Below are 24,204 nucleotides of genomic sequence, written 5' to 3' on the forward strand. Positions count from 1 at the left end.
TTTATATGTTGTGGGACATAGCTTGCTAACATTTTGGTTGGGAACGTCTTTTCCTCTGTCATCATGAATGAGATTGACTATATTTCCTTTCTTCCCTTGTCAGATTAATATCAAGGTTATACCAGCTTCTTAAATATATTGAGGGCATTCCTCTTCTTTTATTTGCTGGGAGATTTTGGGTCCTACAGAAATTATCTATTACCAAATATATGGCAGAAAAATCCAGTGAGGCTCTCTGGGAGTGGAGCTCTCCTGTTGGAAGGGTTTTGACCACAGAGTTGGTATCTCTAATATTTATGTTGGTTTCTATTTCCTCTTCAGTACTTTGGCAAGTCATATTTTTATTAAAAATTGCCTTTTTAATCCAAATTGTGTATAGATGTGTGTGTGTGTGTGTGTGTATATATATATATATATATATATATATATATTATACTATTACTATAAGTTTGTCTATAGTATCTATAGTGATGTCCTTTTTTTTTGTCATTCCTATAACTACTTCACCTATCCCCTTTTTAAATTAAGTATGTCAGGGTTTTTTGCCATTTCAAAGTCAATCCTTTATAGTCTATGTTTACTTTTGACTGTATTAATTTCTGATTTTACTATTATTTACTTTCTTTGAGGTTATTTTGCTGTTCTTTTTAAAAACTTAGGAGATAGATACTATAATCTTTAGGCTTTCTTTCTTTCTTTTTTTTTTTAATGTATGCCTGTAGGGCTATAAATTATTCTCCTACAATGGTTTTCCCTGAGCTCCAAAGGTTTTGAAAAGTGGCGTGGCTATTATCCTTCAATTCAAAGACTTTGGAATTTTCATTACAATTTTGTTAATTTTATTTCCATTTATATGGGAAATATTAATTTATCTTTTCATTGTTGACTTCTAGTTGAACTGCATTTTACTCAGATAATATGCTGTGCATAGCATAACAGTGGTCTTTGGTATTTGTTACCAATTGCTTTATAATCCAATGTATGGACCATTTCTGTAAATGTTATATGTACTTTGCAGGTTTGGGTTGTAGTATTCTATATATGTCCATTATGTTGGTTGTGATTGTCTAAGCTCATATTGATGTTTTTGGATAAATTCTTTTTATATTTAGGTCCACGTATCTATTTTAATTTTAAGGATACTTTGTTATGTGAATACAAATATAAAATGGTAGGTATACCTTGCTGATTATTTGACACTTTTCATTATGCAGTGACATACTTAACTTCTGGCAATGCCCTTCTATTTCAAAGGTCACTTTGTCTGATAAAGCTAAATCAGTTTTTTTTTTTTATTGTTGTTAGCTACTGAACAGTGTGGTTTTTTCATCCTTTTAGTATTTTATGTTTTAAGTGTCTTATTTTCTTGAATTCGCAAAATCCAAATTATGATTTTTGCATTTTATTTGGAGCACCTAGTCTATTTACTTTTTTTTCTTCTACATTTATTTATTTTTGAGAGACAGAGACAGAGCACGAGCAGGGGAGGGGAAGAGAGAGAAGGAGACCTAGAATCCAAAGCAGGCTTGAGGCTCTGAGCTGTCAGCACAGAGACCGATGTGGGGCTCTGATTCACTAACCGCAAGATCATGACCTGAGCTGAATGAAGTTGGATTCCCAACCAGCTGGGATATTCCCAGGTGCCCATATAGTTGTCTTCATTTTTAAGAACAGTTTTAGATTTACAGAGATCTCCCATATATACCACACCCAGTTTCCCCTATTATTCATAATTTATATTACTGTGATATATATATATATTTAATGTTTATTAATTTTTTAAATGTTTATTTATTTTTGAGGGGGTGGGGGAGGAGGGAAGGGTATATAGAGAGGGAGACACAGAATCTGAAGCAGGCCCCAGGCTCTGAGCTGTCAGCACAGAGCCCGACGCAGGACTTGAACTCACCAACCGTGAGATCATGACCTGAGCTGAAGTCGGACGCCCAACCGACTGAGCCACCAAGGCACCCCAGTTTATTTACCTTTAATGTAACTGTTGATATATTTAAAATCTTTTGTAATTTTCTTCAGTAACACTCCCAGTTTTTGTCTGTAAGAAAATATCTTTATCTATTCTTGTAAGATATTTTCACAAAGCAATTATTTTCCTTTTTAAACTGGCAATTATTTTCCTTCATACGGTGAAGGTATCACTTCATTATCTTTGGATACCCATTGTTGATTTTGTGATGTCAGCTGTCAATCTAATTGTTAGTTTTTAAAGGTAATGCGTCTTTTTTCTGGCTACTTTTAAGATTTTCTTTAAAAGATTTTAAGATTTGATGGCCTGCTGATATTTAGCTAATAATTCTTTATTATCATATCAACTTTTCAGTTCTTTTAGTCAATTTTAAAATGTTTTATTTTAAATTCGGCCATTTTCAGCAAGAGGATTGATGAGTAATTTTGTTATATTACTGGAATTAAAACTCACAGGTCTTTAAAAGCTTTCTGGTGGTATGGTAAAGGACACACAGAAAGAGAAAAATAGTACCGATAGGTTGCAAAGGGGAGAAAAATGTGTGTTACAAACAACTGATGCATCTCCTGAAAAGCACTTCATGAAGAATTAGAAGCAATTGGGTGGAGAAGGAAGTAGATAACTAGGTGACCTATAGATCTGAAGTCACTCAAACTTTTCACACAGTAGGAGCACACTGGCGAAAACAGTAATAACAATGGCAATAATGCTTATTAGATGACCCCCGTTAGAGGTTAAATAAAACCATCTTCATTTTTTATGAAGATTAACCTATAGCTAAAATGGCTTACATTTTTCAAGGTAGACCTGATTGCAAATCATTTGCAGGACTGCCCTTCAAAAACACATTCGTGGCAAGGGTAAGTGTCTTGATTTTAAATACGAAAAATATGGTCTTCATATATAGATGTACACAGCACACAATCTCTTGACAAGCAGGCATACTGTAAAGCAAGTGTACCTCTGCATGATAGATCAAAGTGCCCAGTGGGCGAAAACACAGTCTGTGAGTTCATTGATAATCGTTGAATCTTAAATTTTCGAGTTATAAGTTCATTATAAAAATACGCTGCCATTGTGTTTATAAATTTCATTTTGCAGAAAAAGCTTCGGTAGGTGACTCGCATACAAAATTCAGATAGGATGCATGCTACCTGTCTGCCAGATCTGAATTGTTTGCTCCACAAGGCATTTTCATCCTCATGGAAGTTGCACAACACAATCCAATATGTTAGAGATACAGGTAGAGTGATCAAATTTTCTACTAAACTCCAGTTTAATTTACAAAAAAAAAAAAAAGGCAACTTAAAAATGATCAGGTTTTAGAATGAGATACAAAAATAAAGGAAAGAATCAGACATCTACTTCCTCTTTTTTCATGAGTTCACTCAATTAAAAACAAAAGTAAATGAGTGAACAAAATAAAAGGATAGGCAAAATGCAGGACATTGTATTAAGTCCTAAGCTACAATGCTTAAAAACACTCCGCTTGAAACAGAAAAATATACCTGCATTTTCCACTTCATGAGAATAGTATGTAAGCCAGAGGGGCTTAGAGCTTCCTCTGAGCTTTTATATTTCAGAGGAAAATTGTAGTTAAAAATAATGAAGCTTTAATTTGGGCAGCTCTTCAGGAACTGGAATAAACGATACTACTGGCTAAATTATACCTTTGCACAATTGTAGATAAACTATTTTTATTTTTTAATGTTTATTCACTTTTGAGACAGAGAGAGGCAGAGCACTAGTGGGTGAAGGGGCAGAGAGAGAAAGAGATACAGGATCTGAAGCAGGCTCCAGGCTCTGAGCTGTCAGCACAGAGCCCAACGTGGGGCTCGAACGCATGAACTGTGAGATCATGACCTGAGCTGAAGTCAGACGCTTAACCGACTGAGCCACTCAGGCGCCCCTCGCTAAACTATTTTTAAGCTAACTAACCATTTACAAAGATTCTCATTTAATGAACTTGAAAAACATTCGTTTTTGTTTTTTTTTTAATAGTATTGCAACATTCCTCCTTTTTTGTGCAAACCATATTCCTAATAGCAAATGCATTTCTGATACCATGAGGCATAATCAAACTGTTCAACTGTATTTTTTCATCCAGGTTAATCCCCATGATTGAGGTATCATCGGCATAGTTTCTTATTTCATCCTTAAAACTCCTTTTGCCCCACCTTTTGATTTCAGAAGGTGAAATCAAGGCCTAGAGCTGGAACCTTCTGTCAGAAGGTTCGCGATGAATCCTCCTGTCACTCATTCAGCAGTAGCTATTTCTGAGATAAAATTTGACAGAGTAAGAATCCTTTGCTTTCTAAAGGCAGACATAGGAAGATAAAGCAATCAGAACACAGACTATTAAAGAGCTAGAATCTATATGTAGCTACTATTAATAAGAACTTCCAGTATTATGTCACATAGAAATCATAGCAACATAAAACACTACTCAATGAAAAGACCATAAAATGAATATAAATATGTATTTCAGCTTGTAGAACTCCACAGATTCCCAAATACTCAAGATTCAAGACACCTTGACTTGTTCTTGGAAATCACATTACTTTCTAGCAGAGGCGGAGCACGGAATTTTACTGAGGCCGAGCAGATGAACACGTTTCATCATTATTAGGACAATATAGCCATTGTCACAGCAGGTCGATGCCATTGCCTCATTAGATGGCACTGAGAAACGTGAACTGAGAGCAGTGAGCAAATTGAGCAAATCCAGCTGGGGAGACTATGTCAAGACACTTCGAGGCTGCTTAGTGCCTTAAAACACTAGTGTTCCTAGTGCCAGGAACATATTTCTGAGGCAAATCCTGTAATTTAAGATTTATGGCAAATTATAGTTGCAAACAGGCAAGAGAACTTCTACGTGGCACAGCAAGGAGGGAAAGCAAAGCCTCCAAGTTCAGGAGCTGCTGTTAAGTGTAGCTCAGGGAGGGAACGCAGCCGACCATTAAGCTTATTAGCCTGTTTCTTTGCAAAGCAGAAACGAGTGTGTCCTAGATAGGAGATCATCGTGGTGAGAAAGGTCTTCCCTTGTGAAAGATTTAAGCAAAAATATGCCAACTAAGAGGACGAGACTTTTTCTTTCCCCTTCAAGACCTATCTTGAGATAAGATTACTATGTTTTATGCATACCTTCACAGTGTCTATATGCTGATTTCTCAGAGAATCTGACATGCGCGTCTCAAATGTAGCTACATCCTGATTGTGATAGACCTACAAACAGCAATCACAAGGAAGCTTTATATACGTGTGTTCTTGAGGTGTACTGTGGGGTTGCCCAACAGCTCAATTCTTTTCCACTGTAGATGGAATAGAGTTTACCCTCCCAGCCAAAATTACAAGTGTAAGGCTGACCTCAAGAAATAGTAGGAGTTATATATATCAGACCTTTTAGCCACTGATTCAGTTACCTCTGAGTTTCTCATTTTCTTAGGCAAGACCTTCCAGAAACGCGCAAGCATTTCATTTTTCCTAAAATGCTCAATCAAAATAGAATTTCTTTCTAACAATGTGCTAAGGTCTAATAGCCACTTTGTAAGCAGAAAAAGCAGAATGGAACATAAGCCTTTCTAAGCAACCATAAAGCTAAGTAGAAATCTGCGTGCACTTTTTTTTAATTCCTTCAACCAATAGCTACTAAGCACCAAGCATTGTATGAAGAGCTCAAGACACTGCAGTGAATAAAACAAAAAGCCTTGCCTTCGTGGCATTTACGTTGTAATGAAGGAGAGAAACAAAAAAGCAATACATAAAACTAGAATAAGGAAAAGAACACCTGAATATTATTCTAGTGAAGTAAATATCTTCATAGTGTTTGCTTAGCTTTCTCTGCATAAAAGTAATGAGAATTGGGGCAAGAAACATTAATATACAAGTTCAAGGTAGTGAAATAATTTAGCCCAAATCACACAGCACATCAAAGAACGCCTCAGACCAGATCTGTCAATTCCATGCCTTGGGATTTTTCCATTACAAAGCACTGTCTACACGGTATCCAAGGTAAACTAAATGTTCCCAAAGAGTTGTGTATTGAATATCATGAAAATACAATCTCTGAATTATCTGAAAAATTAGATGTATATCTGAATATTTCACGCTTCTCCACTCACAGGTTCAAGGAAAGCAGGACTCGACAAGAATAGAATGAGGCAGCTGGGTAGTCAGCAGCGGAACACCTGTTATTCTCTTTTCTATTTGTTTTTTACAGAAATTACTTTCAGAGGAATTCAAAGTCTATTTGCCTCACTGCAGGTGTTTCTATTACTGTAGCCTATTAATATGGCATTAAAGGATGTATTATTTTGATGGAAAAGCAATGGAAAAAAGTTAGGGAGCAGCACATTTGTAAGGGGAAGGGTATCCCCTGCCCACAGGGACTACTGGAATTTGGATGAGTTGGACTGCTTGACTATTGCTAGGAAAGCCTTCTTTGGAGAATCTTGAAAATAAATACCTTGGCTGAAATATTTTCACTGATTATTTGAATGTCTGCAGAAGGGCAATAGTTGTTCTGTCTAGGTTGAATAATTATGATTCTTGAAAGTAAAGTCACCAAGAAAAACAAGGAACCAAAGCTTCAATAATGTTGCTATTCATTAAATCACAGTTAGTCGCCTGCTGCAGAGTGATGTGGAAATGCCAGGGGCAAAACAGCATGCCAAGCTTAGTGCAGCTAATTATGACTGATATGCTTGCAAAAAGTCAGGAATAATGCAGAGGATTGGATAACACACTCACGGATTCACTTCCTCCATGACTTTGCACTGAAGCAAAGCAACTGGGAACATCATCTGGTAGATTTAATCAGTGCTGATGTTCAGTGGTGATCCTCTATTCGAACAACTCCTATTTATTGTACAAATTGTCCACTAACTGCCCTGGGGAGCAGTGGAGTCAGGGTTCCTGTCTAGGTTGTGGGACCTCTAGATCTGAGCTCTCCACCACTGTCCCACTAACCAACTTAGACATAGTCCGTGTTCCTAAAGATGAGGTCAAAGCAAAAATTGTACCAGACAAAACTGGGCAGGTACAGAAGACTATATGCAGGGCTATTGCAAAAGGGGAGACAGAGAGAGAGAGAGAGAGAGAGAGAGAGAGAGAGAGAGAGCGCAGAATGCAGTCTAAACTCAACATCATGAAAACAAAGAGTGGGAGAATTTTTAAGAGCAGAGGGGTGGTGGTGGTGTTAATTGGTCTTACCCAAAGGAAAAGTAAACTTTCTCATATCTTCATGGCAGTAGACAGTTTTATAACTTGGAGCAAAGGTGCCTACACAAGCTAGGCTCTTCCCTTCCTACAGAAAGTGGGAGATCGGGAGATTGGGGTGCTATCTCCCATGATGTTTATGTTTCAAAGAGGCTTTCTCCAGGTAATGGAATTCCAAGTAATGTCTTAACAAAAACATTCCTGGGTTGTAAAACACAATAAGAGGCTTTTCAAAGGACTTAGATCTCAGAGGAGCAGAGAAATCATTTATAAGTTTGCTAAAGAAAATGCTGTAAAGAAAGGAAAGCCTGGGACTGGAGTCAGGAATATGATGTCTAAAGTTTAGCCAGGCTGAGGGGAATGTCAAGTCCGTCTTGGTGGGTGGACTGCGGGTGCTTCCAACATCAAACCCTTGGCTTCCCTTCCGTCCTCATTTCTCACCGCAGGGAACCACACATTTCGCTTCTACACCGTCCTCACTATGTCTGTGGAAATAATTTCTATAAAAGTGTGTCCTTAAAATCTCCCTCCAGACTAATCAACTGTTTGTTGACTACTCCTGGGAATATGGTCAGGCTCTGGGAGCCAATCTGTGACACCTAGTTGGTTAGAAAAGGGAGCAGAGGAATGTGGCATTCCCTACCCCCAGCTTCCAGGTAGGGGCTTTAATATGAAAACCTTCATCACCTTGAAGAAGGTAGATTAAAGAGCAGTCAATTCAGCTTGGTTTGGTTTTGAATGTATCTGCGAGGCGATGCTGTCAGTGGAATTAGCGGGATTGGAAACAGGAAGTGTGTAATGTCTTATTAATCATGTCCGTGTTCTCTGTGATCATGACATTCAAATTTCTTTAGTTAGAACTATGTGAACCTTCTCAATTAAATGCTTTGATATATTTATTTGGCTAAAGGTAAGCTTTTATATGCCAATCAAAGATACTTTGATGGAACAATGTTTTTTAAGTGTACTCTTTCAACATCCTGTAAATCTTTGCCTATTTGTAAGGCAATCAATGTTTGGATCCAGTGTCTTTGGGCTCAGTGCCCCTTTCCTCACATGGACTTTGCTAGTCTTCCGGGAGATATTAGCATCAACGTTCTCTGCGCTAACAGAGAAACGTGGCTCAAGGAGTATTAGGTAAAAGGTATATTTAAATGATTCATCTTCCTTGATGCTTTTCATACACTCAATCTAAATCACCACATGTGCATCAAGAATAGACCAAGAATTGTGAGACATTTCGGAAACAGAAAGACTTCTGTAATCTTAACTACGGTGGAGATTTCCAGACGACTGAGTTTTTGAAATATTCAATTGCACCTGCATGGCTTCATTAGATAATCGGCTCATCTACAGATAACGTTTGTGAAGATGGAAAAGATTTCCAGCAGTGCCCTTCCCTGGAGACAATCTGGTAAACCTGAAGTCACTGGAACTTATCTGCCCCCAGCAAATCAGGTGTCCTTGTTATTCATTAGCCTGTCCCTGCAGTTTCAAGATTGTATAAGAAAGCAAATGGACCGACCACTAACAATTAGTCTCTGGTAAAGATCCCTCCCCAGTTGAGTGTTTATCTCTGTCCACTGCATCAATACCTTTGATGGTTGTTTTCTGTTGATGATTTAAGAGGTTGTGATTTTGTCTAAATAAAATGCTAATCAACTTAAATACATCTTGGAAAAGATGCGGGAAGAAGAAAATGATGTTGGAGAACTCTTTCCCACATGTCAAACCATCTCCAAATAAGCGTCTGGCAGAGTGAGATCAGTTAATTTTGGAAGAGAAAAATCAATGAGGGTGATGACGTGACAGATATTTTCACAAGAGATTGACTTGAGAGTCGAAGAATTAAAGGGAGCACCAACAAAATTGATGAGGGCTGCTGAATACAGAACTAACACTGTTTATGATATTGTGACCAAAAGTGCCATGTTAACGACAATTTTGACGGGGAAATTGGATCTTCCAATCCAATCAACACCGAACCCATTATCTGTTGTTTACATGATTCATACTTACTTTCTTATTTTTAAAATACTGATCAAATGGGGCGCCTGGGTGGCTTGGTCGGTTAAGCGTCCGACTTTGGCTCAGGTCATGATCTCACGATCCGTGAGTTCGAGCCCTGCTTCGGGCTCTGTGCTGACAGCTCAGAGCCTGGAGCCTGTTTCGGATTCTGTGTCTCCCTCTCTCTCTGCCCCTCCCCTGTTCATGCTCTGTCTCTCTCTGTCTCAAAAAAACAAACAAACAAACAAAAAAAAACGTTAAAATACTGATCAAATGAACTAATTTGTATAAATTGTATGATTTTTAAACATAAAGTTTCCAATCAGATGTCTGAGTTGCATTTGCTCTTTAATGGCATTTCCTCTTCTATGTCGTGAATGTACTTCATGAGCCTTTTTCCAGGTTCCACTCATTCTTACATGATGAAGATGGCACACAAATCACTGGCTTTTATTCCCTCCTCTCAAATAAGCAAGGAAGTCTTGCCCACTATTTTTTTTCCTTGCTCCCAATTACCATACCAGTCCCATATTGTCTTCAAGGTTAAAACTTGGATTAGATCTTCACCTCTTCCGCCTCCCTCTTTATATGTGCCTTGTCCATCCTATGGAAAATATCTTAGACCTCGTGAAAAAACTGAGAAAAATGTCATCATTAATATTTTGTTGATATGCTTTCTCCTTCAAGAAGGATGACTGGGATCTACATGGGCTGATGTGATTAAGGCTGGGAGGACAGCTTCTCTGGAGAACATGTTCTCTGGATACTGAATTGCCTTCTTGGACACTTTTTAAAATAATGATTCATGTGATAAAACTGCAGCTCATTTTCTAAATGTCAAGGTTCTTATGAAGTCACCACTTTTTCTTTCTTTCTTTCTTTCTTTCTTTCTTTCTTTCTTTCTTCCTTTTTTTTCTTTCTTCTCCTTCTCCTTCCCCTTCCCCTTCTTCTTCTCCTTCTTCTTCTTTTCCTTTGCCACAAAGGAAGGCTAATGGTTTAACAGAATGCTAGGTCAGATCACTGACTTGTTGATAATTAGACAGGTGAAGTGTATGCGCCTATTTAATTTCTATTTTGAAGCACTGTTAATTCGTTCAGAAAAAAAAAAGTAGAAATTAGAAGTCTTCAGGTTATACTGAGTGCATAAGTCAGCAATGAGCTCGTCATGTTGGGCCAAGGTTTCACATAGAAGAAAATGACTTCAGCTAGTCCTGTATTTTTTACCTGAATGTTATTTTTGGTTTAAATTACTGCAATAAATTGTTTGCATAAACTAAGTGGGAGTACCGGTTACTCCAGCGGTAAATGAATGAATAAATCTATTCATAGGCATTAACTATCAAAAGTTACTTATTGCATTCTTATTACGTTCTCATTATTATGTTAAAAATTATAGATTTTTTAGAACAAAAAGCAATTAAGTGTGTTGTTCAACTTATGTTAATATTAAAGTATAAAGAGAGAAAATCATGAAGTCTCCTTATATCTCTGGAAGCAAAGTCAAATATTTAAGAATTCCTCTTTTACCTAATGCATTTTAATACCTAAGCAAAGTATGCTAAAATATAAAATTTACAAACTTAAAAGGGCACTTTTAGGCACTAATACTTGATATGAATTGATATCCAATACGTACAGATATATTTTTTAAATGTGTGGATAACATTGTGGGGTTTCTATTATTTTATTTTTTAAGCTTATTTTGAGAGAGAGTGAAAGGGGTAGGGGCAGAGAGAGAGGGAGAGAGGGAGAGACAGAATCCCAAGCAGGCTCCACACTGTTAGCGAGGAGCCCGACGCAGGGCTCGATCTCACGAATCATGACCCGAGATCATGACCCAAGCTGAAACCAATAGTCAGAGACTTAACCCACTAAAGCCACCCAGGGGCCCCACATCGTGTTTGATAAATAATTAAAAATTACATCTCACAAAGCTTTAGCATTCTATTTTGTTATATGTTTATTCTGAAGCAGTTGGCTTTACTTTAATCTTAATTATCTCATAATCATTTTAAAGAAACTGCTTCTGACTTCTCAGATACAATCAGGCAATCGTCAAAGAAAGTCTAATTAAATACAAATAGACCATTACCTTATATGAGTCCCAGTTTGCCACAGATGAATTTAATTCCTCCAATACACAGGAAAATTACTCTTTTGCATTGCTTATAAATAAAATGATTGATTGTGTGAGTGACTTAATGATGGATATTCCATCTTGTTCCATGAAGAATTTGTAACAGCTAACAGAAAAGATAGATACAATAAAATGGTAAAACAGAGGTTACATTTCAAGGCTAAGGAAAATAGAAATTATAACAAAAGGCCAGTATCATGGTTCAAAACAGCACACATATTCAGGCAATAAACTCCTACCTGTTTGTTACAACTGAATTTTGAATTTGTTTTTGGGGATTTCTGAAGCTGAACTGACATGGAAACATGAGCAGTCATACAGATATCATAGTTCTTGAGGAAAAGTAAAAAAGGTATTTAGATGTGGGTGAGAGACGAGTTTGCTGTGCCAGAAAATGCCAAGAGCTTCTATGTTTTGGACCTTATTATTAGCATTATTTAAAAAAAAATCCAATGCAATGGTAAGTCAAGAGCTCAAGGTTTTATTCTTGGCCCTACCTCCAAATATCTGTATGATTTGAATAATTCATTTTAACTTTTCATGACTTCAATTTCTTTATCTGTAAAGGTAGGGGAGTTAGCAAAGTGACCTTTACTGAAGTTTTCTGTAGCTCTGAAATCCCATAATCAATGGGTTCCCATTTCTCCAGCACAGAGAGAAATCATTTGATCTTTTCAAAGGACATATTTTACAGGTAAACTTCATTTTTTTAAGGTTTATTTATCTATTTGGAGACACAGAGAGAGAGAAACAGAGAACAAGCATGGTGGGGAGGCAGAGAAAGAGAGGAAGAGAGAGAATCTCAATCCGGCTCTGCACTCTCAGCGCAGAGCCTGATGCGGGGCTTGATCTCACAAACTGTGAGATCATGACCTGAGCCAAAATCGAGAGTTGGACGCTGAGCCCACTGAGCCACCCAGGCGCCCCTACAGGTAAATTTCTTGTTAGGGAGAAGTTGTTTTAAGAAGTTATTTTTAAGAAATTGTCTAAAGAAGTTAAGGATCACCTGTCGATCATGTCAAATAAGAGAACTGATCAGTTTTGTGAGCCTGAGAGACGTCACTCAGGACATGAAACAAGAAACCCGAGTCAGCATGTGCCGGGTGGGAATCTACTTCCTAGTGCGTCTCCTTCCATTGGCAATGCCACGTGCCTCCACAGTGATCTACGAGGAGAGCAGGAAATCAGTCTTGCTCTATCCCAGAATCTTGAAGGTGTCAGGAGTGAGTGTCTGATCACTAGCTGTTGCTTGATGTCTGACCCTCCAGTCCTCCTCTTCCGTTGACATGTTACCAGAATTACTGTGCAGCATTAGAAGCATCTAATGTGAAGTTGGAGGTCTAATGTCATTGCCTATCTTGAACATGGTGTGGAGTCAAAGTGGCCTTTGAAAATCCCTTATGAGGCTCATAAAGCATGAGGCATGCTGAATTTTGTGAAAAAGTCTTATGAAGTTATTTGCGTGTACATGTGTACTATACAGAAATGCAGAATATGTAATAAAATACAAGATAAGTATAAGCTTACCATCTTTTCAATAATGAGAGAGCCAGAGAGACGAAAAAATTTAAAAAAGGAAAATGAACATGTAGCATTGAATCTGCACGAGTTAAATGTGCTCGTGGCATGCCATTATACCCCTAAATAGCAGCAGCTCTGTGGGACTGTGAAATGGGCAAGGTGTGAACTGATATCAGGATGAGTGTCATTCCCAGTTCACTTTCCATGTCCTCAGGAGGAGAGACCTACAGGCCACAGTTTTCATTGCTATTATGTGGAGCTGGTCCATAGGGCCTGCTTCCTGACCGCTTCAACAGGTGGTCAAGGTGAGTTCCATTTCTCCCTTTCTCCAATCCCCTCCTCTTATCATTGCATGTTAGTGATGAGAATCTATGGAAGTCCAGAGCAAAAGGAGAATTCTGTGAGGTCCCTTGGAAACCTTCACGAGCCAGTCAATAGCCCATCAGACTACCTACCATTTCAACCTTGAAAGTGACAGGGTCAGGCACAATGGGTCAGGTTACGGTGCAGTTTCGAAAACCTCTAAAATATCAGACGATTAACATCACAAAGGTCTATGTCTTGCTCATGTTACCCATCCATCACGGACTGGCTGAGACCTCTGCTTCAAGCTGTGCTCGGTCCAAAACTCAGGCTGATAGAGCGGCAACTACACGAAATATGTTATACACCATGGCGGAAAGCTGGAGAAATGAAGCAAATCATACATGCCCTCTTTAACACTTCCACTTGGAAGAGACACGCCCCTTCTGCACAATTTGCATTGACCCAAACAAATCAGATGGCCATACCTTGTACCAAGGAGATGAGCAAGTGTAATCCTTCCCCACACTTAGGAAGACAGCAGGAAATATTTGCTGGATAGCTTTAATGACCATTACAACAAACAGATGTGCCAAAGAGTGAATTCTTTAAGGTCTCCAAGTCCACTTTGATCTGGCCTTATGTTCTTAAATAAACTTGAGGACAGCTCAGCTACATGAATGATTCACATATCGCAGTGAAGAAACCAACCATCCTGTCACTTTTCCCCTTTATTTAAGGAAGAAGGAGGAGACAGGCACCTAGGTGGCTCAGTCAGTTGAGCATCTGACTCTTGATTTTGGCTCAAGTCATGACCTCAGGGTTGTGGGATTGAGCCTGCTTGGAATTCTCCCTCTCCCTCTCTCTCTCTCTCGCTTTCTCCCTTTGCCCCTCTCCTCTGCTTGTGGGCTCTCTCCTTCTCCAAAATAATTTTTTAAAAAAAGAAAGAAAAGAAGAAGAAGGGGAGAGAGAGAAAGGGGGCACTCTTAGTAGAATCTCAAGGGCTCTTTCAGAGCCAGTACGATGAATTTGTTAGTTAAATTAATCCCTGTGGTGGAAAGAGTAATGGGCCCCCAAAGATGTCCATGGTCAAATCCCCATAACCCGTGCATATGTTATTACATGGCAAAGCAGAATCAAGTTTTAAGATGGAATTAAGGTTACTTATCAGCTGACCTTGATGTAGGGAGATTATCTTGGATAATCCGGATGGATCCCAGTGTAATCATCAGGATTCTTAAAAGTGCAAAAGGGAAGCAGAAGAAGAGGCCAGAAGTCAGAAGGACATGATGTAAGAGCTCAACCTACCATTGCTGGCTTTGAAGATGGAGGAAAGGTGCCATCAGACAAACACTACAAGCAGCCTGTGGAAGTCAGAAAAGGCAAGGAAACAGATTCCTCCATAGAGCCTCCTGAAAAGAATGCGGTCCTGTCAACACCTTGATTTGCTTCCCGTGACACCCGTGGCAGACTTCCGACATACAGAATTTTAAGATAATATATTTGTGTCGTTTTAAGCCACTGATTTTGTGGCAATTTGTTAAAGGAAAATAGAAAACTAATATAACACCTTTATGTTTTTTTAAACTGACTTGTACTTCTAAAACCATGGCTCCCCTAAGGAGTTCTGTTAACTGTCTCAATAATTTGGTGATGTGGTGTGTATTTTAAATCGAAGGAACAAAAAGAAGCACAGTGGTCTGTAAATTATTTTTTTTAGAGAGGAATTCTTTCAAACCGTATGTCCAAATAAGTCACCTCTTCTGTTTCACGCAGAATGCGGCTTGGTGTGCATGTAGAGGTTTTGGTGCCTGGATTCTTAGACCTCTTTGGGAACAAACACAAACTTTTAATTCATGTGCTTGACTCCACTGGCTGTCATGTGCTGGGTTTCCACTGCTTTCCTCTGCAGGAATTTTGTGTCAAAATCTCTTACAGTATCCACCTGTCTTCACAGCTGCTTTTGATTTGGAAACCATATTTTGAGAAAGATTGAATCAAAAGACATTTAGAAAAAAAATGGCATGTTGAAATTATATACTAGGCTCATCAAAGGCAAGAACGATTTCTTACTCATCATTATATATGCTTCGGTAACTTTCTTAGAATAGGAGTTAAAAACTATCTGAAATAAATGAAACCATGTGGCATGAATAAGTTCTAGGTCTCCATAGTGGGAATGTACATGTATCATGAAATTAAGAAGGGCAGTGATGTAGTGATACAACATTTCACACACTGGAATATGAAAAGCAGGGTCCAAATTCTGACTCTGTCACTCACTAATTGAGTGATCTTGGGCAAGTCATTTAACCCTACTAAGCTTAAATTCCTTCACCTTTAAAACAGTAATAAAATAATTGCACTGACTTCCAGTTTCCACTCGGGGAAACTCTATCACACTTGTATAGATAAGATATCTGGCTTTTAATAAAAAAAACTTTACGTCATGTGAAAAGGTAGGGGGAATAAAACCATTTCCAAGGGATGGACAAAGCAACCAATAGAACCAGATGTGACTATGTCACAGATGTTCAACTATCTGGCAAAAAACTCAAAATAATGATTATTAGGTTAATGACTGGTGGAAAAGGTACAATGCGAGCAAGCTCACAGGGGTAATTTCTGTAGAGGAAAAATCAAATGAAAATGTTAGAAATGCAAACCACTATAATTGAATGAAGAATTCCTCTAATGACTTCTTCAGTAGAATCAACTCAGCTGAGTAAAGAGTCAATGAATTTGAAGCAGGTCAATACAAACTACTTAAACAAAAGGATAAACAATAGAATAAAACTAGCTAACTAATAAAACTAACTAACTAACTAACTAACTAACAAAACCAAGCCAGAAGAGAGTATCCAAGAGCTGTATCCTGATATATGTACTGTCGGAATTCTGGAGGGGAAAGACAGAATGAGAACAGGGTAGGAAACACATTAGAGATTACGTATTTATTTTTTTCAGAATTATTAACAGACACCAAACTACAGATCCAAGAAGCTCCGAGGAACCATGTGGAATAAATGCAACACACAGGTGCACATGTGCACACACCCTCCCCCTCCCCCCCCCACACCTTGGCCTATCACATTCAAACTGCTCTAAATAAGAGATTAAAAAGAAAATTTTGAAGGCAGTCAGGAAAAAAGGACATGTAACATTGGAAGGAGCCAAAATAAGAATGAAAACCATTTCTTAGCACAAACCGTAAACCCAGAAGACAATAAAGTGTCATCTTTAAAACAATGAAAGAAAAAATATCTTGCCAACCCAGAAAGCTATACTCATAAGAAATGATTCAAGAAGTAAAGGAAAAATTGACATTTTTCTCAGGCAAACAAAAACTGAGAAAAGTCATTGCCAAGAGACATTCCTTATAGGAAATGTTAAAGGAAGTTTTTTGGACAGAAAAAATATAAATAGTAAATTAATAGAGAAGATAAAATAGAATCATTAAAGAGTTCTCAACCCAAAGGAAGGCAGAAAAGAGGAAAAAAGGAACAAATAAATAACACAAACAGAAAATAGCTGGTTAGTTGGTGAATTTTAATACAGACTTTCTAGAATCATAATAAATATGAATGGTCTAAACATACTAATTAAAAGAGATTATCAGATGGGATTTTTTTTAAAGGAAGATAGAATAGCCTGTCTATAAGAAATAAGTTAAATACGAAGATTTAGACAGGTTAAGAGTGGAAGGACAAAAAAAGACAAACCAAGAGAAAGCTGGAGTAGATATGCCAATATCAGCTAAGGTATGCTTCCTGTCTGACTTATGTGGGCTGTTCATCAGCACTGATTTTAAAAATCGATCATGAAACACACGTACTTAGAGGAGTTTGTTAAGTATGATAAGCAGCAAAAGACAAAGGTTCACTGCTCAATGTATGTCACACATACTATCTCAATTCTTATAATGGTTGCCCCAGTGTGGATAACCAATGACTGCCAAGTGGTAGAAGCAGGATGTTAATCACCGTGCAAAATTCTTTAAAAAAAAAAAAGATTTTGTTATACCTTCTGTGAGCATTATGCTGCTCTCCCTATGGGGAGGCATTAAAAATAAGCCAACCAGAGTGCCTGGGTGGCTCAGTAGGTTAAGCATTCAACTCTTGATTTCAGCTCAGGTCATGATCTCAGTTCATGGGATCGAGCCCCACATCAGGCTCTGCACGGACATCGCGAAGCCTGCTTGGGATTCTCTCTCTCCCTCTCTCTGTCAAAATAAATAAACATTTTCTCAGTTAAAAATGAACCAATCCATTCTCTAAGCTGGACTTTTTTTTGGATGGGTATATCGCTTCAGTTTCTTTAAATGACTTAACTTCATCTGTCACTTTTAGGAGAATGAGATGTTCATCCATATCAGGCCCAATTGAGAGTCATTGTTTGTCTATAACACTGTGGGTTAGAAATAAAAGCGACCCAGCAGAGTAGCATACTCAGAGTCTATATCATTACATCCAGGAGAAGACAGAAGAGCCACAGGTCAAGCAACTTGCCTAGTCACAGCCATCAATTCCAGAACAGGACTAAACACTAGGTCTCCTGACATCAAATACACCACTTTGCAAGTCTCCGTAGCTGTTACTCTCATGCACAGAATAAAACCCCATTAAAATGAATAGTACCAGACAAAGGCAACCCCTTGTGAATGAGAAGAGCTCTAACAGTTTATTTAAAAACTGATTATTGGGTATCAGATACATATTTTATACTAAAGGAACCACATGGACAGATACCAGGGGCCCCTAAAAGTGTATGTGAAATGTGGGATTATCGGTGAACTTCTAGACTCTTTATAATATTGTTTTTATGGTAAATTGTCTTCAGAGTTTCTGTCTCTTCTTCAGATACCTATTATGCTGCAGCAATGTGGATCTCAGAGTCCTCAGTACCAGGACTGACTAATTCCCAGTTTCTTTCTCTAAAGGAAATAGGACCTCTTGGGTCATGTTTCTTTGAAAATTCTGAGTTGGAGAATGTGGTCACATCAGCACTGCTCTTGAAGAGAATGTGATTTCCAGGAATGAGAATGGCCTTCAGCTTACACTAAATTTAAGACAGTGTCTGTTGTTTGTCCTTGATCCTCAAATTGTTAGGAGTGATGGATTCATCTTTTCTGAGAGTTTCAGATATCTAGGACACAGAAATGTCATGTCCTATTGATTTTTTCTTTTTGTATAAATTCGAAAACAGATAACCTTTCAATAAAAACTGGATAGAAGACCATAGTCTAGTTTATAGTATTACCTTGTTTGCTCCATTAAAAAGAAAAAAATCTAGGGGGCGCCTGGGTGGCTCGGTCGGTTAAGCGTCCGACTTCGGCTCAGGTCATGATCTCGCGGTCCGTGAGTTCGAGCCCCGTGTCGGGCTCTGTGCTGACAGCTCAGAGCCTGGAGCCTGTTTCAGATTCTGTGTCTTCCTCTCTCTCTGCCCCTCCCCTGTTCATGCTCTGTCTCTCTCTGTCTCAAAAATAAATAAACATTAAAAAAAAAAAAAAAAGAAAGAAAAAAATCTAGTTGTTTTTCTCCAGAACCAGCACTCCTACAGAAAAGCCTGGAGATTCTGGCGGGTTGTAGTGAAATGTTGCTAGGTTAAACTTAGGTTTGGTTAAAATAAACTCACAGGAAATCTAAATCAAAAGAGTTTATTTTTTTCAAAAGTCGATCTTTGTTCGATAAGTTACTCATTCAAAGTGCCATATAAAAGCATTACTGAAATAGAATCCAGTAAGCCAAACGAAATGAAATAAAAAAAAATAGTACAGTATAAAAAATCCAAGTGATTTAGGAAATGAGACGTCCCCTTTCTGAAACTTCAAATTCAACCTTAGATGTGATCAAGGTGACAACTTATTTCAGTTCACAAAAATGACATTTTCAGTATTTGTTGGCTTTAAAAGATGACCTTGCTTTTAGGCTGCCCCCATGTGTTCTAATGATACCAGTGTTGGTCCCAACTGTGCATCAGAAATCTTTTTCCCCCTTTTAAAAAAAAAAAAAAGGTATGGATTTTTAATCAATACAAGAAAGAAAATTAAACCTGAAGCCAGAAGAACTCTGTGGATGACTCAGTTTTGCTACATACTATTGCGTGGCTTTTTAAATCCAATTATTTTCTTCATTTAATTTCCTTTTCCTTCAAATTTTTCAACTAGGAAGTGGGGATGATCATATCTGTCGTATTCACTCACAGGGATGTGACTGATCGAACAATTGCACACATAGGCTAACACTTCATAAAATATAAACCTTAATTTACACACGCCAGTTACCAATGCAAGTGAGGGTACCCTTCTGTCCATCACCAGTAGTTACTATACTGTAGTGCAGGGTACCACGGCATGGAACATCCTGGGTGAAGAGTCCTGGGATTCTCTTTCATTTTCATAATACTTAGTTTTGCCACCTTAGCAAATCAAATAAACTTTTTGTAAAATAAATGACTATCTCAAAAACTTTCAGATTTCATTTTTTATTTTTGCTTTTTGTTTTTTTCTTTTTTGTTTTATGTTTTTCGCTCGAACTAGACTACTAGTCAGGATACAGGTGGGGTCTGGACCTACAACGCAACTAACATGGGAACATTTCATCTTTCCACAGCTCAGCCCCATTATTGGAAACACCTTCCAGCTCTGACAACCAGTGATTTAAAGAAATCTGTAATGTGATCCACATAATGTATTGTAGACTTAAAAGTGTCATGTTAAGAACTAATTGGAGCTTTCACAGAGGTAAGGTAATATATAGTATAACAACCCAAAGAAGCATAAACAATTCCTTCAAAAAAAAAAAAAACATGCTTCAAAGTATCTACAGTGTATGAATCACATACAAGTTTTAGATCAATCTTGACAAAACACTGCTTGAATAAAATTTTGTTTATATCTTTGATTCCCTGAAAAATTTCAGAACATGTAAAAGCCAACACACCAAAAATTCTATAATTAACTCAATGTATAGCTAGATCATTTTCTTTTTCCTACCCCATTGCCAAACAAAATTTCTTCAATGGCTTTATAATTCTTTATAGAAAAAGTGATTTATAATCACTCAATTTAGTAAACACTGAAAATATTATTTCATATTTAGACAGCACACATATTGATCGACCACAATTTGATTTTTTCTGACCATTGCCATGTTCTTGTAAAAGCTTGTGTAGAGTTTCCAGTGATCAATTCTTTATTCAAAGTTTTGTGGACAAGTGGTATGAATAATACAGCATTTCCATACACTGTTTTGTAATTCTAGTTTACTTTTTGTATATCAATGCCTGTGGCTTCCAATTAAATATTATAGAAAGTAAATTATGTTTCTTGTATTCAGTGAAATAGAGGATCAAACTAACTCATCTATTAGAGTTAACTGAATATCTCTCATATGAGTAAGGATGCTGATAAAATAGCTGAATTACTACACCGATTTGTGGAAATGTGATATGTCTTGGTGAATGGACAAAAATATTCAAAATTAAATTCAAAATTTAATTTGCTGCAGCTGATATTAAATCAATATTAATATTTTTACAGAGCAATATCATTGCCGTTGGTCTGCTCTTCATAAGGTCATTTTTTTTGTTTACAATACTGCAACAGAAATAATGTTAAGGAATAATTGGCAGAATGAATTTTAATATTTCAGAAAATGTCCCAGCTTTTGAATAGGAATACGATCTTGATTCAGGCCCAGCACCCTTGATCTGCAAACTTGCATTTAACGCAATCCGTCTCCTACCAGAAGTGTCTCTGTTGGAATGTGGGAATCACACAGTTTACCATTTCAATTCTCATGATCTCAGGTAGCAAAACCCCCAATTGGCTTCACTTTCAAATGCCTCACACTTTTCCCTAAAAATCAGTAGCAATGTGTGTGTGTGTGTGTGTGTGTGTGTACATATATATATATATATATATATATATATATATATATAACTTAAAAAAAAAATCTTCCTGTGGTCTTAACTGTCTTTTTCATGCATTAGGGCAGAATGGAAAGACTTCATGGTAGTGTGACCGTGTCTGTCCCCAGGGTTAGAGATTTTTCACTTTACAGCAGTTTCAGGCCAGGCATCGACACCACCGTGGGCCTTTTCCGACCCTTTCGCTACCCCGCAGAAAAGGGATGCTTAAAAAGGAAATTGCCTGTGGAGCTGGGAAAGCTCCATTTCATTACAGAATATAAATAAAGACTTCAAGTCTCTAGATGGCAGCCTTCAACGCGCTTGAAAAGCAGTCTCGGTCCTTTGCCACCCCCCACCCCCCTCGACTCTCATCCCCATCTTGGCCGCTTGGCAATATAGTATCGGCTGCATGTGTGCCCTCGCCCTTGGATGTTGGGTTTCGCTGCTCTCCAAGAATGCGAGCTGAAAAATGTTTATTCCTGTGCCTGATCATCTCGGCTGGAACTGCCTAGAAGTGTGCTGGGGGGAAAGGGGGGGAGTAGGGGATGACAAGATGAGCGACACCTATAAGCCCCTCGCCTAGGAGAGGTGGGGCTGTGCGGGCAGCAGTGAGACCCCCGCACCCCCCTCGCGGAGCCGCAGCTCGGCGTGGTCGCTCCGCGAGCTGCGCAAAGAGCGCAAAACCACCTGCTCGGCTCAGGGAACGGCGGCGCTCCAGCCTCAGTTTACCGCTAAGGTTTATGGGGGGGTGAAATATAAAAATCTCAGTTTCCCAAATTCGCAAAGGACTGAGTCTGAGGGAGCGCGGAACCGGGGCAAAGGGAGAGAAGGAGACCGGAAGAGACGCCTCCCAGGGAAACACGCTGCTCCCACCCGGCCGAGTCGGAGGCGGCGTCCCCGACCCACCCCGCGTGGGGACCCCAGGCTGGGGTGGAGGCCGGCGGCGCGCTCGGCCAGCGCAGACCGGCCTAGGATGTGGGGACGCTTGGGGCGGGTGGGACTGGAGCGGACCGGGTATTGCCGTCCCAGGTCTCGGTGGGGCGCAGCCTGGGTGCCGTCGGGGATTAGGGGCAACCCCCCTCCTCCTTCGCACCCCCTTGCCCAGACCCAAATGCACGGGGATGGGGTACTCTGCCCTGGTCTCGCTCCTCCTCGGCTTATCCTCACCTAGGAGTCCGTCCCCCCACAGGGCGCGAAACGCGCGCAGGCTGTGCCCACGGAAAGTCTGGCTCCCGCCGCGTACAGCCGACCCCAGCCCCGACCCCCGAGGCGGGCCCGGGCTGTCCCCCGACCCCGAGCCGCCCCGGCGCGCAGGCCGCACCCAGCTCCGCGCCCGGTAGTGCACTAGACGGGGGCCCACCGTCCCCCGGGGGCCGCTCGCTCGGCCGGGGCCAGACCAAGCCGAGCTCAGACCCTGGAGTCCCCGGAGCAAGTTCGGGAGCGACCCGGGGCGCGCGACGGAGTTCGAGGGCCACTGGGTGGGGCCAAGGGGGAAGCGGGTCTTACCTCGGTACGGAGAGCAGGGAGTTGCCATCCATTGGCGACGCGCGCGCGGGGGAGAAAGGCGGCAAGCGCGCGCGAAGGACGGAAGTCTGGCGCGAGGAGCCGGTGCCCGGAGCGCACAGACGGGCGCGCGCAGGCTGGGACCGCTGTCGGGGACACGCTCCGCCCCGGCCGGGAAGCGCTGCCCGCCGCGACCGCTGGGAGCTCCCCTCCCCGTCGCCCCTCCGATCGCGCTGGCTCGCTGGGCCCGAGCTCCAGCCCTTTGCCCTCCGCCGCCGCAGCCCCGGTCCAGGGCGCTGGAGACTCCCTCGGAGCTTTCCCGGCCTCTCCCGGAGCCCAGCAGAATGTCTGAATGTCTCTCTCCCCGCCCTGCCGTCGCGTCTCCTCCCCTCTGCCTCTGGGGTGCGGCGGGTCTCAGCCCTGAAGTTGTTCACCCACTTTCCCTCGTTCGCGCTCTACTGCTGGCAATGCCCACATTCCCCACTGGTCGCGCACCATTCCCTTGGCTGCGTTGCTAGATCTGATGTTATTTTTGGTGTCTTCTACCATGTAATTGGCTGATAAGTCAGAGCAACACTGTCCTTGATCTCCCAACTAGTCTTTCTTTACGTGGACTCTCCTTCCTGTTTTTGCTTCTCAAATTCTTCATCTAACTCATTTTGCTTAATTGTGACTCACTCACTTCTTGCCTGCTAGAAGCCTGTGTGCACATAGAGGTCTCCAAACCCATGACTGTGGTCATCCATCAGAGGCCAGCACCCAGGCCCTGGAAGGAAGGGCCGTCAGAGAAATCCCCAAGGGCCTGCCTGCTTCAGTATCTCCTTGAGCAAAAATGACATTCGTTTTCAGAAGAAAGACGTTGGTGTTAACAAATGACTTTTGAGAGGACACTGTTGACTCTGATCCTTTTTCATTACTATATATATATATATATATATATATATATATATATATATTAAAAGAAAATCAGAGAGCTTCCACAAATGGGAAGATGGAGTGTGTGTATTTGCCCTATTCTCCTGGTAAGGGCAACTAAAAACTCTGGAGATTATAAAATAGAAGAAGACACAAAGGTACACAGAAGAAGGCAGACAAGCTAGGGAACTTGGGCCACAAGGACTGACATTGTGGGGAGTTCCTCGGTTTTCTTTTGGCTGCACATATCCCAGATGTGGGGCAGAAGAAGTTGGCAAACTGGAAATGTCGGTGGGTGCAGGCAAAACACCTCTCCTCTCTCTAGCCATAGGACCAGAAAAGGGGCAGTTTAACAAGACAGAAGATTTGCAGATAGTAATGGCGATGCTCTGGCCAAACACACACACATGCATACACACACACACACACACACACACACACACACACACAGACACACACACATCCCGTAGTCCCATCTTACCAACACCATCAAAAGACAAGTGGGAAACCCAGATTCTACTGTTTCGAGGCTCTAAGGAAGAATCCCAATTCCCCAGCTCAGCTGGTGTCAGAGAAGGCTGAGTAGGGAGCCAGGCATTTGTAGCCATCCCTCCCCATCTTGGTGTCCATGAAACCTGTATTTTCATACAGCACAGCAGTAATGATGCCTGCCCCCCACCCCCAACCATTAGGCATGGCGGGGTGG

At 40.2% G+C, this 24,204-nt stretch overlaps 1 protein-coding gene across 1 annotated transcript in view; it reads right to left on the minus strand.

Moving 5' to 3' along the window:
• Positions 1 to 22,652, minus strand: part of LOC122226738 (SPHK1 interactor, AKAP domain containing) — a 160,283-nt gene extending 137,631 nt beyond the window's left edge. The window contains exon 1 of the mRNA XM_042950391.1: positions 22,587 to 22,652. Within this exon, the coding sequence (XP_042806325.1) occupies positions 22,587 to 22,618 (32 nt within the window). The 5' untranslated portion in view covers positions 22,619 to 22,652. The remainder of the gene's footprint in view (positions 1 to 22,586) is intronic.
• Between the last annotated feature and the right edge of the window lie 1,552 nt (positions 22,653 to 24,204).

Source organism: Panthera leo, chromosome C1 (genome assembly GCF_018350215.1).
Source record: "Panthera leo isolate Ple1 chromosome C1, P.leo_Ple1_pat1.1, whole genome shotgun sequence".
In the NCBI taxonomy this organism is placed as follows: Eukaryota; Metazoa; Chordata; class Mammalia; order Carnivora; family Felidae; genus Panthera; species Panthera leo.